This window comes from Pholcus phalangioides, unplaced genomic scaffold (assembly GCF_987345545.1).
Source record: "Pholcus phalangioides strain wild (caught in Gottingen) unplaced genomic scaffold, Ppha-v1.0 ptg000037l_1, whole genome shotgun sequence".
Taxonomy (NCBI): domain Eukaryota; kingdom Metazoa; phylum Arthropoda; class Arachnida; order Araneae; family Pholcidae; genus Pholcus; species Pholcus phalangioides.
Window position 1 is genome coordinate 3,574,706 of NW_028301624.1, and position 17,717 is coordinate 3,592,422.

A 17,717-nucleotide genomic window follows, 5' to 3' on the forward strand; every position below is an offset into this window, starting at 1 on the left:
TCCTAGATGATAGAGAATTTTGAGCCCTGTGATTCGCCAGCTGCTATGACGTAACGACGACGTCTTCGTCGCTTCAACATCGACCACCAATCAAATGGTTCGATCATTCAACCATGCATGTTCTCTAACGTCTAGGATTAGTGATACTTCATATGTTGCCGACGTTGAATGGGTGGTGCTACGTGAGCCTTACGTCATGTGTCGCACCTCGCATGTACAGTATTGTAGTAATGGCGTCTACGCTTAGCCAGTTGAAGTAATTAATTGCGCCATAGGCCGCTTGAAATCACGGTAAATTCATCCGATTTACTGGAAAATTCCTGAAGAAACGGTGAGTAATTATTACGATCTTTTTAATCCTAGAATAAATGTTAAATTATTTATCTGGGACCCGATTTCAGCGTGGGCCCCCGCTCCAAAACTTGTACCATAAGCATTCACTGACTTAATGAATACACATACCTGGCCCCCACATGGGGGAGGGGGGCGGGCTGACAGGGCTCTAGCCCGGGACGATTATCATCACTTTTTTTTTTTTGCTTTTTTCACGCTATAAATTAGCTACAGAAGGGACCCGTTAAAAGTGACTGAGGGGCCCGCAGAAGATCCCAGCCTAGGGGCCCCGCTACAGGATGTGGGAGCCATGCTGGCCCCCCCAACTTAAAGTCGGGCCCCGTGTGTATCCAATTCAGGGCCGTCTTAAGAGCACAGTGGGCCCCCTGGACCAAAGTAAGTTTTCTGAGGGCCCCACAATGCTTGCCTACGAATTGCGACCCTTTCTTCTTCTGAGGTCCCCGGCCGTACCCGTGATCCCATACCTTGAGACGGTGCTGATTTTTCTTAGCCCACCCCCCCCCCCCCACCCAAACCTGCCTAGAAATAACTGCTATACAATTTCATTCACGCTGTCGAAAATTTGATTGATATCGTTTTCATGTGGCCCTTTTTTGTACCTGAAGCCCCGGGTGGGCCCAATGCGTTAAGACCGCACTAATCCCATTTCCTAATTCTGATGAAGAAACGCAATTGCATGTTATTTTACGTTCATGTGTTTTGTTTACTCATATAATCCTCATAATATGTTATGATCGTAGTCTAAGAGAATGGTGTCTGAGCCGGGGTTGCTGTGGGTGCTCGAGCACCCACAGAATTTTCTAGAGCATGTTTGAGTACCCCCAGAATTAAATCACAAAGCAAAGTTTTCTGCATACAGCTTAGAGCTAAGCACAGACAGATACGAAACACTTCCAACACCTATGGTCCCCAAAGCAGAATGTTTAGCACTGTTCTGCGACGAACCCTCAGCTGACTGGAAAAGTTCTGCGGTAAAAATCCCCATACATGTAATAATGTTTTTTTGCACTTTTTCTTAAAATTCTTCCAAATTGTTCTGCAGTAGTGCTATTAGCACATTCTGCTTTGGGGCCTATGGTCCAAGATCTAGCATTTTCATTAGATCATTAATATTTAATCATTGAGATGTGTTTAATCAATTATGTTTCTCATTGTAGAAAATGACTGATGGAATAGAAAGTTTCGAAGTGACCGATTGGGACCTTGAAAATGAATTCAATCCTGACAGAGTGAGACACAGACTCACTAAAAAACAACAGATATACGGTAAGACTATTCGATAATTTATAAACTATGTTCAAAATTCTTTCCCAAGTAAAGTTTTAAAAATATCTCATTGATTAAAAGAATTTCCAGTAGAATCTCAATTTTAATAATGAGATAGAATTTTTTTTTGAAAACTTCAGTTTTACCCTCCCGAAAGCAGAATGTTTTGCATTGTTCTGTAACGAGCCCTTGGCTGACCAGAAATGTTCTGCGGTAAAACACACAATTATGTTTTCTGCATTTTTTCTTAAAATTCTTCCAGATTGTTTTGCAGTAGTGCTAATTGTTCTACGATGGACGTCAAAGATTTTGGCATATTCTGCTTTGTGGGTTACTCTTATTGCATGCCAAGACTTTGCTTTGCAACCCTTGTGCAACCTGAATAATAACAATAAACTCGTGATTTTAGTTTATAATAAAAATGTTTTAGAAGAAACGAAAATAGCACAATTGAAGGTTTTTCAACTGGTGAAAAATATTACGAGAGAGAAAAATAAAAACCGAGTTGCGGGTGATTTTCATACGCCCATTCAATTTAACCGATCATATGGCCATATTGTATTCACTTTCGGATTTAGTTATCAATCAGTTATTGTTATCAGAAACACTGAGTCTTGGTGTGATCACATGAATCGCATTAAGCAGTGTGCGCCAAAAACCTGGGCAAATCTGAAAGAATTTACATCCCTGATTGGAAGTTGCATGCCCGAATCAATATTTTACATGTGCAAAAACGATTTCTTAGTTTTAATACTAAATTTACTTCATTGTAAAAATCATTTTATCAACAGAAATAAAGCTTAAAAAATATTTTATCCTGCAACTATAATGTAATATTTATTTACACATTCAAGAATATGTGAGGGGTTTCACAACCATAGTAGACAAAGTCCATATTATTGGACATGCATTCAAAACAAATGCGTTGCCATCTATTGATGAAAATACTAACTAAATAATTTAAATAATGATATATAAGGTGTATCCCAAAATGTTAAAGCCACATACAAAATTCTATAAATAACATGATTTATTTTTTCGAAGTGATAAAATTATTTTTCAACTATAAATCTCTGACTGCACAGGATTAAAACTTTAATAATAATTTAATATATATCTGCATTTCTTATGATGGAAAAAAAATTTAGATGGAATAAGTGGAATCAAAACCTGTCCCAAAATGATAAAACCACTCGAAAAAAAAATAAATTTTCCATTGTTCTTTATAATGTCAAACACTCGTCTAGGCCATTGATTCAATAAGTTTTTGTCAGTGCTTCAGAGGAATATTCTGCCACACTTTGGAGATCGCTGTTCAAGTTCTGAAACACTTTCATACAGTATACTGCCCAGGCTTTATCGACCATTGTCAATGTTAGCCATTACCGTGGATGAGAGGCTGGATGGTGTGTTCTGAAACACTGTTGTATTGCTTGCCGTGCTCATATATTTTGCGTGCCGCTGTATCCCGCGTGTTTTCCATTGCATTGAGGTCTGGAAAACCTGGGCCAGTCTGATTTTCAAGAAACCATTGTCAAGTAAAATTTATATTGTGAGCGGGTGCATTGTCCTGTTGAAATTGAGCTGTGAAGCCATTCAAAAAATTGAATTTGATACTTATTCAACAGTTCCTGATATGTCTGAACATTCGAATGTTCAGGTGTAAGGGGTCATTCAAGTATTGCGTCAGCATCGAGGGGGGGGGGGGTTTCGGATTTGCTGACTTTTGATGACAAGGGGGGGGGGGGTTTGAAGGTTGCTTACCTCATCAACCACCCTTTTTGAAGATATGAAATATTCTTAGCTGCTGACAAAATTTTGCTGGGGAGGGGGTTAAAAATGGCCAAAAATCTGCTTACATAATACTTGAATGGCCCCTAACAGCTAACTGCATTTTTCCACTAGCATTGAACGCACCCAAGACAGTTATATTACCCACTCCTTGTGGATGCTTAAGGTAGCTTTGTTCGTCCTTTCTCATGTTATGCCAATATTAATCACTCTAAATGATATTATTCCACTAGAAACTCCATGACATGATATTTCAACAACAAAGTCTTTCCTGTTTATGATGCTCACTAAGTTTTTCTTTCCCCTCTAGTCTAGCAGTGAAGACTCACTGCGCAAACGTGGCAAAATTTGCATAACGAAGCGATAAACCTAGATGGCTCTATGATTTTGGGATGCGCTTTAAGAGAGAATATTCGATAATTGTTTTATTCTTTGAAATTTTAACAAAAACAAATTTCTGGAAAAGATTTAATACAAGCTAGGTATGGTGCTATATAACAGCTCTTATCAGGAAAAACTGAAAAATATAGGTGGCTCTATCATTTTGGGACACATTTTATATATATGCATTTCTCATTTGTTTTAACTCAAAATTTTCCATAAATCCTAAAAAAAAATTCTTTCTATTTTTGGATTTTTTACATTTCTGTGTTGGGTACATGGTCAAAAAAATGCATGTTTGAACTGAATTTTTACATGCCCCAGGCAATAGATTTGTTAATCCCTGGCATGCACTGGATTACACATCACAAGAATGGAATTGAATTACATTTTGTTTGTGATAGTTATTATTACCACACAGGGTAATATCATATCAGCTTCAACACTTAGTCTGCCTTCAAACTTTTTTCCCTTTTTGTCATTGACTGGAAGTCACACCTTCTTGCATTTCTTAAAATTTTTTTTATCTCATTCCTGAACTGACTGTTTTTTTGCAGGTGTGTTTGCCAGCGACAGTGAAGAAGAAGATGATAGACCAGGTTTTGGGCTCAAAGGACAGGCTAGTTTTGGTGGCCACATAAATTTCATCAGTGGTGGCGTTCGTACGGTTGGAGAAAAAGATGTTACGAAAAAAGGCTCTGATGAAGAGGATGAGGTAATAATGCTTGTAGAAAAAAGTGTTCATCGTGCCATATTCAGCCTTGTCTCTATATGAAAAATTTATTTTGTTTTATTGAAAAATTTGGTGGGGAGAAATAATTTTAAATGCAGAATAAATCAATTAAAATTTGCTATGTAGGGGAACCTCAATCAACTAAGGCACAAAGTCAGCCAAATTGCGTTTGGTCATGTGCCCCTTTCGCTGTCACAGTATGGTGAATTTCAGTAGTAAATGGAAGGAAGTTGTAATGCTAATAGAGAAGAAATCTGTAGCAGTTAAAAAGTCAAGAGATGTGAAAATAACAAATCAACAACAGTATTGAATATGGTGTTCAGAAAAATGATAATTGGAGTCTAGTAACACACCTAACCAAAGAAAGTTTCATGTCAAGACAAACTCAAATAAGGTTTTAATAAAAAAGTTTTCCTAAAATAAAAGAATCTGATTTGAAGAGCTGGACGAAGCAGTTTGTTCTTGGTGCAACATGACGTTATTTGGGAGGTAGGACTGACAAAGCAGTTCACCCACTCACCTATTGGTGAATGTGGCACCTCTGTGTGTATTGCTCGAGATGGCGGGTGTCAAGGTGCTGTTGGGATGGCCCTGGCCCGAGGAATTTTTTATTTACTATCTCATGGCAGGCTATAAAGTTAATGAGTGACAAGGGATTAGAGGCATGGATATGCATAGATAAAAATTAGGGCTGGGAATCTATTAACATTTTTAACTGGTTAATCAAAAAATTGTAATAGATTAATTGACCGATTAATCAAAGTTTTTAATCAAATATTTTTAAATGCTATTTATTCATAGCAAACATAGTGTCGGTAACTATATAACATTAATTGATGCTATAAAAATATATTTTATTAATTTCACGCATCTGTCTACTGAATGAATGTAAACAAATATAGAAATAGATTAAGAAATGTAGGTGGCCACTTGAAGCTATTTAATATTGCCCCCCTTTGCCAGAAACATGAATGTGCAAATTTCTAGAACTTGGAAAACAACTTTAGAATCTTTACTCTACCTATGGAAGTTGATCTCCTAAAATATTTTGTAAAATGTGTTTCAATAGGGGGGTGCACGTTGCATTTCTGGCAAAACTTAGTACAAATGAGGGATCGAACCAGCTGATAAACTCAAAAGTCAAAATTTGCACATTCATGTCTATGGAATAAGAGCAATGATATGCTGAACATGCTTGTGATATCCTGTAATTTCTTAACTTGTATCTTGTAGGTTTTTTAATCAGTACTTTTAGAAATCACTAGTTTTCGTTGAATCGACTAGCATTTCCTCATGTCAAAAAATTTGATCAAAATATTGATTCAAATATTTTTAAATACGGTCACTTATCTGAAATATGTATAGGAACATAATTTGAAACATTTAATCAGTTTAGTCAAATAAATCAAGTTAAATTATAAACCTTTAATAAAACTTTTAATTTATTTTGATTGGGCTGATCGAGTCGATTAACTGAACTAAAATTTTTAACAGTGATTTACAATTGATCGATTAATTGACCCGATTAATTGGGCAAAATTTGCCTAGGCTTTTCCCCTATGGGACGCCAAATGATGATGATGATGATGATGCCCCGATTAATTGGACCAGCCTTACTAAAAACTAAACAGACAGAATAATTTTACTTGTCATTGTCAAGCTATTATTTCTTACATTTTCAAAGGTCACCTCTCTCAACCGAGGCGACTTTGGATACACTGCTCTTGGTTAATTGTGGTTCTGTTGTGTATATACAGTCTTCTGTAGTTAACACGTTCACAAAACAGTCTTGGACATTTCTATTGATTATGTTAAGCCAAGGATACTATCATTAGCATGTGCATTTCATTATAGAATGCATCGAGTGACGATGATGTCCCATCTAAGCCACCTGTTAGCTTCAAGAAGAATGTCTCTCATCAAAGAAGTGGTTTCAGCAGTGCTCATAAACCTCACCTTATAGCAGGATTTCGTCACCTACCTAGAGAGAACAGCAGGTTAGTAAATTGTATATATTAAATGTCTGTGGCATTAACCTCCTCAGTCCTCAAAGTCATTTTAAACTTTGCAGTTTTTTGTTTATTTTTAACTGTTAAACTACTTAAAATTAGTTTCTGCCGACAGATGGGCATAAATATGTTGCTACTAAATGTTTAAAACATCTAGAACTAATTTTTAAGCCTCTGTGAGCATTTAATTTAGCTAGGTGGATTTTTTAAAGTGTTGTTTAGTGTCTCCCACAGTTGACCCAGGGACTGAGGAGGTTAATAAAGGTTGTGCAAAGCATATGATGTTTATATCCGAATCTGTACAAAATTGATAAAATATATATATACAGTGAAACCTCGATATAATGACACTGCTACGAAAATTATGTTTCATCATTATGTCATTGTCCACCTGTAAATATCGGTAGTGCAGTTTGTTATAAATACCTCAAAATGCTGTCAAATTGGAGCGATGCCAAATGAGAAATGTCAAGATATACTCAAATCTTCTGGAATCGCCAGTTGTTAACTATGGTAGACATTTCTCAAAAATTCCCTCTATCTTTAAAAACGATGCAAGGAATAGAGAGGGTGGTCAGTTGTTGGACTTTATGCTCAATGTGAGAACTATTCGTCATGTAAATAGCTGTTTTCTGTAAAATATATCTGACTTCCTGCAAATTTTCCTTCTGCTTATTTCAAGGACTTAAGAGTATTGTTTTGGATAATTTCTCTATGGACCGAGAAAAAATAGTAGAGAGAGATTATGGTTGTGTGATGAGAGGCAGCAGTTTAACATTAGAGTGTAGACAGTTCCAAACAAGATTTGAAAAAATATATTGTTGTAGAGGGATTTATCATTATATCGAGTAGTAGGTTTCACTATACATATTTCACTAATTTTTAAAAATATTGGTTTCCGTCCCAACTTCTCTTTCTAAAAAAAATATAGAGCTGCAAAAGATACATATCGTTGCATAATCAACATTAATAAATTACTGTTTTTATAACAAAAAATTTGCAGATTACCCACAGCGAAATAAAGTAAGAAATGAAATTTTCTTACTGTATCTTTCCTTATGTCGAAGGGAGCAGTCTCTTCCACTACCTGTCCTAATTGTGTAAGGCCGTGGGGATTTCCTTATGAAGGATTGATAACAATGTTCTTAAGATGCGTGGTTCTCTTATTTTCTCTGGGAATTGTTTCAAGCTGTAGGTCTTTTATTAACTCCAATTGGTGTAAAGGAGAACCAATACTAAGATAGGAGCTATCCTGCTTGGAGATCAATAATGAGTTCTTTGATATGTGTATGTAAATTTCAAAGATCAGTTGAAGCATGTTAATTTCTATGATATGCATATTCATAAACAACCAGGTATGAATATAATTTAGGTGTTATATATATATATATACATACACACACACACACACGTGTGAAATGGGGGAATAAAGAAGGCCACAGGGCACAAAAGCTTGAATGACTGAATTTGAAAGAAGATGGGTTTCTTACACAAAATTGTGAACAACATATTTAATTCTTTTAGCCAGGGGTGGGCAAATTGTTAAAAAATTTAGGTGCCAAAATTTTTTTTTACACTACTTTGGAGTTTTTCATGGTACAGTGACCCTCTTTCATGTTGGCAGATATGCTGCTATTCATTCCAAGCATTTAGTGCTGCTCTCAGCGTGTAATTTAGTAAAACTGCACGAAGAAAATCTTAGGCAACAATACCAATTTTTTTAGTTGCCTTGGCAACCTAGTGCCCGGGATTTATCCAACCCTGCTTTTAAGCAGTTTATAAAATTTCCCTGATCCACATTATATAACTGCCACAGTGAAACTCGCAACCTTCTACATATTGCCATACCTGTTTTCAAGGATATTTTTTTCCAATTTTGTTTCATATTGCTTTCCCCACCAAAACCAAGAATAATGATAGAATATATTTTTTTCTATTCTTTATGCTGTATGCATATTCCTGTGCTACTCATAAAAGAAAATAAAGAAAATTGCAGTCTCGTTCCTTCTGTTATCACACTTTGAAGAAAAGTCGACTCCGCCTACTGGCAGTTGATCTAACAGGTTTTAGGGGGATTGAAAACATGTTCTTAGGTGAAGCATTGTTACAAGTGTGTTCAGTCGATATCTCAGAATCGTCAAAATGAAGGGCATCAAGTTAGGGCATTCATCTTGTCATTGCCGCTGTGAGGGTTAAAGCTGAGGAGTTCCCACATTTCTCTAGACATTTGCCCGAAATTGTGATTTAGGAAGAATAGCTTCTTTGTTCCTCTATTCCTAAACATTATTTTATTTATTTTTTTCAGTTCTGAGTTTGGCGGTTGGGAAAAATATACTAAAGGCATTGGGCAGAAGCTCTTGCAAAAGGTGAGTTACAGTTGTTGTTTTTGAAGGTCTATCGTTTGAGAATACTTTGTATAAATGAATACTACTACTGATACTAATACTTTAATAACCTGAATTATAAATTATGCATGTGCCACAAAAAAAGACAATATTTTATATGGTATTTCAATATGTTCACAAAGGATATTCCCATAAACACACATGTATAATTATTGTTATAACACCATTATTTAACTTTCTATTTTTAAGATTTTTCATTCCTTCCCCATCAAGTGCTTCTCATTCCTTAAGAAAGTATATAAAATAAAAGTGTGTATATATATATATGTATATTTATTTATTTATATGTAGTCTTTATATTTGATTTAGCAGGCATTGATTCAGATTCACATTTTGATTATTCCCCCCGTTAATATTTCAGATGGGTTATGAGAAAGGCAAAGGTCTTGGTAAGACCCTGCAGGGAATCACTACACCTATTGAAGCTAAATTGAGAAAAGGCAAAGGTGCGATTGGTCTGTATGGTCCGGAACAGTCTATGAAACGATTACAAGACCCTTCTCAAGTGACGAATTTAGATACCTCTGAAGAGAAGAAACCACACCAGCGCCAATGGAAGAAGAAAGTAACAGGGGTAAGTTTATTGTCAAAATCATGCTTGTTCGTATCTTTTAATGTTGTTCGCACAAAGGTCATTATCTTTTGTATGACAGTCATGCAATGTAGTTCAGATATTTTCAATCCACAAGTAGGTGGAGATGCCCTTTGATTCACTAAGGGTTCCACATGATAACATTTGATATGTAACACTGCTAAAAAAAATCCATGTTTTTAAGAAATTTCAATGGTTTTAGGGTATAATAGGGTTGTTGATTCCGAATCTGGTATTGGTTTCACCAGATTGGCTATAGTTTTTGAGATAAAGTGAAAATCAAATTTCATTGGTACTACCATAAGCAGCATACAAATCACATTGTTGAGAGTATGCATCTTTTCAAAAACTGAAGCTAATTTGGCAATACCAATACTAGATTCAGAATCAGCCTGCTATAATGACTCTAAAATCACTAAGTATTTTTGTCAATAATTTACAGTACTTATTTAAAACACACAGAATCAATGTGATTTGTACGCTGCTTGTGGTATTACCATTGAAATTTAATTTTCACTTTTTTTCAAAAACTACAGCAAATCCAACAAAACCAATGCCAGATTTGGAATTTTCCATCCCAAACTGATTCTAAAATCACTGAAATATCTTTGAGAACAAAATCAGTGTTGAGCAGTATTCTGAATGTATATTCATCACTATTTTAATTTGCAGGAATAAGAAATCAGTCTGATGCATGCTGCATATGAAATTGAGATCTTGAATCCTTTAAATATAATTGTGGTGGTATATCTCCGGTTGGTATTATTACAGTGGTGTCATAGCCGGAGGTGCTCGAGCACCCCAAAATTGATTAAGAAACCAAAATTTCTTACATGGAAGTGCATATGAGCACCCACACATTTGAAATCCTTACGATGCCCCTGTTATTATACTGATTTGTCGCGAAACACATTTGGCTTTTCTTATTGGTGTTTCTCTTTAATTGGACATGTAAAAGGAACAATTTTATTTGCGTGCGTGCGTTGTAAATGAAAAGTTTTTGTCTTTGTATTTTTAGGAAAAGCAGAAGATAAAGTATATCTATCAAACAGCCAAAGAAGTTGCCGAAGAGAACTCCAATAAGAGATTTCGAGATGACGGCAGCAACTTGAGTAGAGTGAAGGTAATTGACATGACAGGTCCTGAGCAGCGTGTATTGTCAGGTGAGATAAAAATGCTTGCTTGTGTATAAACCTCTCCTTTAGAGAGAAAAATATTGATAACACTGATAAATCACTCTAATTTCCTATTAAAACATATGGTGGCTATTACATTCACTCGTAAAGACTTGAGTGTGAGCTAATTAAGCAGACTTGCTTCTGTATATTCTCCATCAAGCCATTGAAATAACCACATTCTAATTTGCATAACTCCGTGTTTTTTCTGTATCTGTGTAAAATATAATGAAGGAAAATCCATGAGTAGGGGAGAAAAAGTTCTCTGGAACAACTGAGAATTATTCTCACTTCACTTGTCTTGCAAAGTCCAGTTGGCAAATATACTTGCCTGATAGAAATTCTGTATGAATACGGTAGAATTTCTCTCTCTCTTATCAGAAGTAAAGAAGGCTGGTCCTCATTTCAATGAGAAGAAATTTGTATGTGAATGGTTTTACTTATGTATTACAGAGACAACTAAGGTAAGGAGCTCTGGAGCCAAAAAAGAGCTAAACATTGTAAAAAAAATTGTTCATTCATGCAATTTTATCAAAATTAAAAAAAAAATTCTATTGTATCTCATATTGTTAGCATTATTTTATCACTGACCACATGCATGCACCATCACACCCCCACTTATCTTTGAATTGGTAAAAAATGATTTTGGTCGTTTTGGGTATGGGGTGTTTTCTGTTATATGTAACACCATATAGTTAGGTGTTATATGTACACCATAAGTTCAAGAAAGTTGTTCCTTATCTGAACTTTTGCTTCACACTTACAAAGTACTATGACTTCACCATCTGTGCGATTTCATTTAATTTTTTTTACTTTCCATATTCTGAACTGTTGTCTTGTGTTTTCCCTCTGAGCAGTTGAATTTTCTCTTCTGAATTCATCTTTGCATAAAACCAGTTGTCAAAATCCTTGTAGTAGTGGATTTCAAACTTTCGACACTTTCACTTGCCTTTTGTGCAATGCTGGACCAATTCATCATTATAGAGAAAACCCAGTTCTTCTCATTCATATGGTTTTTTTTCACTTTTAATCATTCTCTATAAGAAACTTATTTGGCTAGTTGCCCTTATTCAGAATTGAATGAGTATCATCTCTAAAAAAGAAATCCTTAGCAGTAATGGAATTGTATATATATTTCATAGTTGTTTTACTCTGAACCTCCATAGGCTACCACCAGATTCATCAGCAGCACAGCAAACCACAGGAACAAGAGTCTGAAGAGGAGGAAGAGCAAAAGCCGAAAATGAGCGCCGGTTATCAAAATTTCTCTCTGCCCGAGCTGGAACATAACTTGAAGCTGTTAGAGGAGGAAGAGAAAAAGAAAATCATTCGCACTGAACAGCAAAAGAATTTTGCCAGTGACAGGATTATTTGCCTCGCCCAAGAAGAGGATCGTCTTGCTCAGGTACTAAAACAAGAAGAAAAACAATTTAAAACATTGGAAAAAGTTCTAAAAATTATTGACAGGTGAGAAAATCATGTTATTTTTGTACATAATTTAAAAGTTTAAATTTCCATTGCAATGTTTAGAGCTCAATAAAAGATAGACGCTGTTTCACAATATTCCCATGCACTTAATGTCATATATTTCAGCTTTGAGCTAGAACACAGCTTCAGGTTTCTTGTTATTTGGATTTCTTTTGTATTAAAAATGATAAACTGTATCTCATTTTTAATACTAGAACTAAAGCTTCTGCAATTTATAATATTACACTTGCATTAATTTATTTTTATTTATATAAAGTCAAGTGCGATTATAAAGTTACCAAACTTGCTCCATAGAAAATATCAGTTCCAGGGATTTTTTTTTACCCTTTTACTTTCACACCTTAGTTGATTCTACACAATCATAAATTAGCTCACTCATATGCATTTTTAGTTCCCCCTAAGATCTCGGGCTTATACTTTCAGTGATCCATTGTCAGTAATCAGTAATACTCTTGTCTTCATGCTCAATCTAACTTCTAGATATGATCGTAAATCTTGATATAGCTATGTATATTACTTTTAAATTTTCAAATCATGGTTTGTTTATGGTGAGTGTTAACAATATATAGGATCGGAATACAGTGAATCAAGACAATCTTACTGTGATTTAAAGCAGGGAAAAAATCTACGCTATTTTAATGTGTATATGGAACCCCCTGTTTTTTGTTTTTTTCCAGGCTTAAAACATGGAAAAAAAGTTTTCATTATATATATTTTGTATTTAATGATATAATGGAAAACTTATTTTTTATTCATCATAGAAACCATTAAATTCCTCATCACTCTCATCTGATACATCACAATCAGCTACACCAACTAGTTCATCATCATCAAAGTCACTCTCATCATAAATTGCAAGGAATCGAGTAATTTGTTAATATCTAAAATACTGTACTCGTATAAGAAACCCTCTCTACTCTTTGGACCCAATTTTTGGCAAAAAGGGATTCCGTATGCACATTAAAATATGCTACTTTTGATCCAAATTCCCAAATGTGTAGCACAAGCTGTATCTGGAACATTTATCAATTCAAAGAACGCCTAAGTTGCTTAGATTGATTCTATTTTTAATGCTATATAAATCAGAAATGAGTAACATGAAAATTTCATTAGTTTTTATTGTTTTCAGCCTGGATAAGACAGCTAGGACGGAAGAGAGCAACGAAACCTTGGAAATTGCAGCAAGAACATTCAAAGAACTGCAGGAGGAGCACTACGAAGAGTATAAGATGTACAATCTTAGTGATCTAGCTGTAACGATTGTGGCACCTCTTGTAAGCAATTCTTGCCTCATTAAAAATTGCCTTGAAGTGATGCGCCTGAGATAGATTCCTTTACTCTTTTTAGCCTACTTTACATATGGAGTTGTAATTAGCAACTTTCTGCTAGTATCACTGCATGAAAATTCAATGTAATAGTTTACTATGGCATTATGTACATTCAAACCTTAATGTAAAAGTTTTAGTTTTATTTTAAGTCGCTGTATGTGTAATTATGTCCGTCTCAATTCCAATTGAAGATTTTCCTAGGTTTAGTGAAAGAAAATTTTGTCCCATCTGATTCATCTAAGCAGGGTTTGATTCTTTGTCTTTCATGTAAAACTAAATTTCAGGAATAATAACAATCTCTCACCCCCCCCCCCTCCAATCATAATTTTTTTTTAACCTGATGTAATTCAGAATTAAATCCTATAGGACTGTTGGGCAGTAGTCTGCTGTTTCTTTCTGATGTTTGCTTGCAGTAGCGACAGGCACCTTCAGAGGGGGAGTTTAGTACTAAACTCCCCCAAAGAACTTGTTTGACTTCACTTGCTGTTGTTTTGATTGACTGGTTCCCTCATGCTGATTCGGGATTGGCTGAAAACAGTTACTATTTTGTGATTGGTGATCTATTGTCAGGTTATTTTTGGAGAGAATTTCTGCATGTGAAAGAATTGGGAACCATGCCAGAGGTTTATCTTCAAAGTTTCTTCTTTTTTGTTGAAATTATTCTTTTGCCGAAAAATTTCTATGGCTTTTCTGCAGAGGTGGGGATAGTAGTGAACACATATTTTTTTTTTTTTTTTCAAACCGAGCACAACTCAGGTCTATTGCCATAGGCAATTTACTACCTAGTGAGTTGTGCCGGAAGTGTAAGTGCGTGTACCTAACAGTCTGAGTGCGTATCTAGTGTGGTGTATGATTTTTCAGTGCTGCCATCTATAAGTGAAGTGAGCGATGTGTAGTGACTGAATATTTGTACTGTTTGTAGGACTGTTGCTCTCTGTGGCGAGACTTTTTAACGGGGAGAACACATATTGGATGAAATCACTACAGTCTTCTCAAAATCCATCCCATGCTTGGTTGTCAACACATGTTTGGCTGTGCCTGATTTATCTCCTTGGCTCAATCTGCAATTTGCTCTTGTAAGATTTTTTTAGCATAAGAATAATTTCACCACAATAAAAGAAACTCTGAAGGTAAACCCAGCCTGGTTCCTAATTTTTTCCCATGCAGAAATGCTTCCCAAAAATAGCCCGACAATAGATCTCCAGCAATCGCAAAATAGTAACTGCTCTCAGCCTATCCCGAATGTCCATGAGGGAACCAGTCTATCAGGACAATCTAAAGCAAGTGAAGCCAAAAAATTTGATAGAAAGGTTACCTCGTCGGCACTCAGTAGACTCGCCTCTGAAGATATTCGCCACAGCTGCAGGTGAGACATCTGAAAGAAATAGCAGACGATGGCCTAACATTCCTGTAAGTTCTCATTTTTGATTGGACGTCAGCCATGAAAGCCTATGATGTAATTGCTCAATGTACATTTTGAATACAGTAAATGATGCCATAACAGCTGCTTAAAATTTGAACCATTGGCAATGATGCACACATTGCACTGTTATTGCATTGACTGCCAAACAGGGTCAAGCAAACCTGGAGTTTCAGAGATAGTATTAGAGGCCTTGGCCATTCTGGCAAAGACTACTATGCTAGTGCGTATCAATTTCTGATTGTTTTCAATGTGAATTTATCTGTTCTATATCACTCCTCAAAGTTTTGTAGTTGTAAGTTTGGGACACCTTGTATAGTCTTGGATATCATATTTGCTATAGCTCGGCTGACTTATATCATATCATTTACACTCAAATGGCTTAACCAATGGTGATCTGTTTTCTTACGCAACCTTTAATTTTACTGAAGGTTATGCACAAAAAGGATGCAAATGATTTTAAATTTTTGAATTGAACCCTCAGACATATAAGAGACCTAAATAATATATGGCATGGTGTGGAGGAAAGGTTCATTACTACTTTGTTAATATTGAATTTTTTTATTGTTTCATTGAGATGTGATGTGTTTCCATCTGGTTTTTTTATTTTATTTTTATGCAAACAGGCAAGAAAGTTGCTGTTGGGTTGGAATCCTCTCAAGCAACACCATCATTGCATTGATGTTTTCAAAGACTGGAAAGATCTTCTTGAATCTGGCAGAAATGTCATTTCCTGGAGTAAAGGTTCAGACAGTGAAATGGATCACTACACACACCTCGTATGGGATGTGTGGATGCCTCCTGTGCGTCAAGCTATATTGTAGGTTCGGTGTGTTTACTTTAATAGCAGCCTCTCTTTTCTTTTTTTTCACTATTAGTTATGTAGGTTGGAGAGTTCACATTGCACTTAGATTTTTTGCTCTCGTAAACTATCACATTCAACACTTCAATGAGAGTATGTGTCCTTAACTTGCAAACTAAAAATTTCCAAGATAGAATATAGAGTATTGTGTCTTTTAAGAACGACACAAGAGGAATGATGACAACATTTAAGAATATAAAATACTTTCTTCATATACCAAGTGATAGTCATCTCTTTATTTTGTCAACTAGAATTATAGTGTTGCAGGAAGTTTAATAGTTAGCCTATATACACAGAGTTTCTCAAAGTGCTTCATTGCTCCTAAGGACATCACCAGCCTTCGTCAGGGGTGTTGCAGTGAGCTGGAGATTGACATGTGTGTCGGTTTATGCTTTGAAGTGGTTCTTCTATAAGTGTGAAGATATCTACTAAAAACTATTTTGAGGAGCCGCTGATGAATTATAAATTGGACAAGAGAGCCATGGGGGGGGGGGGGGACAAAAGTTTGAGAACCAATGGGCTTATTGGAATTAATGGACAGATAAAACATAAATGAGCCAAAACAATAAAATTTCATCTACATAATAAAATTTATGTTGTATACATAAGTGGCTGGACAGCCACAATTCAGAGGGTACATTGAACTTTGTGTGTAGACACATTGGCCCGATAACTTGCATTGAATTTAATTGCTATTCCTCACGGTAGCCCTCTTATCTCTGCAGATGGGGCAAGAAAGACTGTGTAGAAGTCTGCCATCAATAGTAGTATTATCCATACTACTACTTACCTCATACACATTCCTCTGGAATTTCTAATGAATCGTTACATGTCAGAATGGATGTTCTGAGTATATGTGTGGCCTCTGCCTTATTTATATTGTGAGAGTTGCACTTTTTTCGTGTTCTTGTTGGTGCAGCCATCTGTCTTCCATATTTTGAACTGAAGATGGTAAATGCTCGAATTTTCATTTTATGTGAATATCATGTTACAGGACTACTTGCTCTCTGCTGAGAAACTTTTTCAAATGAGAGATTAGCTTATACATTCACGCCTCAGAATTAGAAAGCTGCAGAAAAAAATTTAAGCAAACCACCACTGTGCCGTCAATATGGTTCAAACCTGGATCCAGCATGATGACTGTACAACTGCACAGCAGCTGTTAGCCATACTGTAACTTGTGAGGGTCTAACGTTTGCATCCTTTTATATACATGTACATATAACTACTGCATAATGTCAACAGCCTATTATCATCTTTAGTTCAGAGATGCTTAATCAAAGTGATATGCTACAACGAGCTGCTTTATGTCAGCTTATGATAAATACTGGATGTTTGTGTTCTGGGCAGTCTACAGCCTTAACTACATATCAGGAAGCTATAAAACTTTGGGAGCGTCCTTATAAAGGAAGTGCAGGAAAGAAATATTGCGAGCGAAAAAAAATCAGTTCAGGAATTTTCTCAACACTGAAGTGTAATTGAAAACCAGAATCATTATTTGCATTCACAAGTCAAATGTTTTGAAATTTACAAATTTTCATGTTGATTTTTTTTCATTTCCAGGAATTGGGATGCAAGGCAGTGGGAACCATTACTCCAATTACTGCAGATATGGATGCCATTGCTTCCCCCATGGATTGTGGCAAATATTTTGGACCAACTTGTGTTGCCGAAGCTCCAGGCTGAAGTCGAAAACTGGAATCCATTGACAGATACTATTCCAGTGCATTCTTGGATGCATCCTTGGCATTCTATCATGGGTAATCATTTTTTTTTCATCTATTAATAATAATTAATGGTTTCTTTGTTTGATTCATATCGCATGCTCTCTTACATCCCAATTTTTATTATTATCACTGATGCATGTAGGAATTTTGACTGGGCATGTATTTTTTTCACCCACATGCACGGTG

The 17,717-nt window shown here is 35.7% G+C and overlaps 1 protein-coding gene across 2 annotated transcripts in view; it reads left to right on the forward strand.

The window, feature by feature from the left end:
• Positions 1 to 205: 205 nt before the first annotated feature.
• sip1 (septin interacting protein 1) overlaps positions 206 to 17,717 on the forward strand; it is a 31,749-nt gene continuing 14,237 nt past the window's right edge. For both annotated transcript variants that reach the window (XM_089253395.1, XM_089253397.1), the window contains exons 1-11: positions 206 to 331; positions 1,512 to 1,620; positions 4,350 to 4,507; positions 6,380 to 6,522; positions 8,840 to 8,900; positions 9,301 to 9,513; positions 10,550 to 10,694; positions 11,873 to 12,173; positions 13,324 to 13,468; positions 15,569 to 15,762; positions 17,368 to 17,564. In XM_089253395.1, coding sequence (XP_089109521.1) covers positions 1,515 to 1,620; positions 4,350 to 4,507; positions 6,380 to 6,522; positions 8,840 to 8,900; positions 9,301 to 9,513; positions 10,550 to 10,694; positions 11,873 to 12,173; positions 13,324 to 13,468; positions 15,569 to 15,762; positions 17,368 to 17,564 — 1,663 coding nt within the window. In that variant the 5' untranslated portion in view covers positions 206 to 331; positions 1,512 to 1,514. The remainder of the gene's footprint in view (positions 332 to 1,511; positions 1,621 to 4,349; positions 4,508 to 6,379; positions 6,523 to 8,839; positions 8,901 to 9,300; positions 9,514 to 10,549; positions 10,695 to 11,872; positions 12,174 to 13,323; positions 13,469 to 15,568; positions 15,763 to 17,367; positions 17,565 to 17,717) is intronic.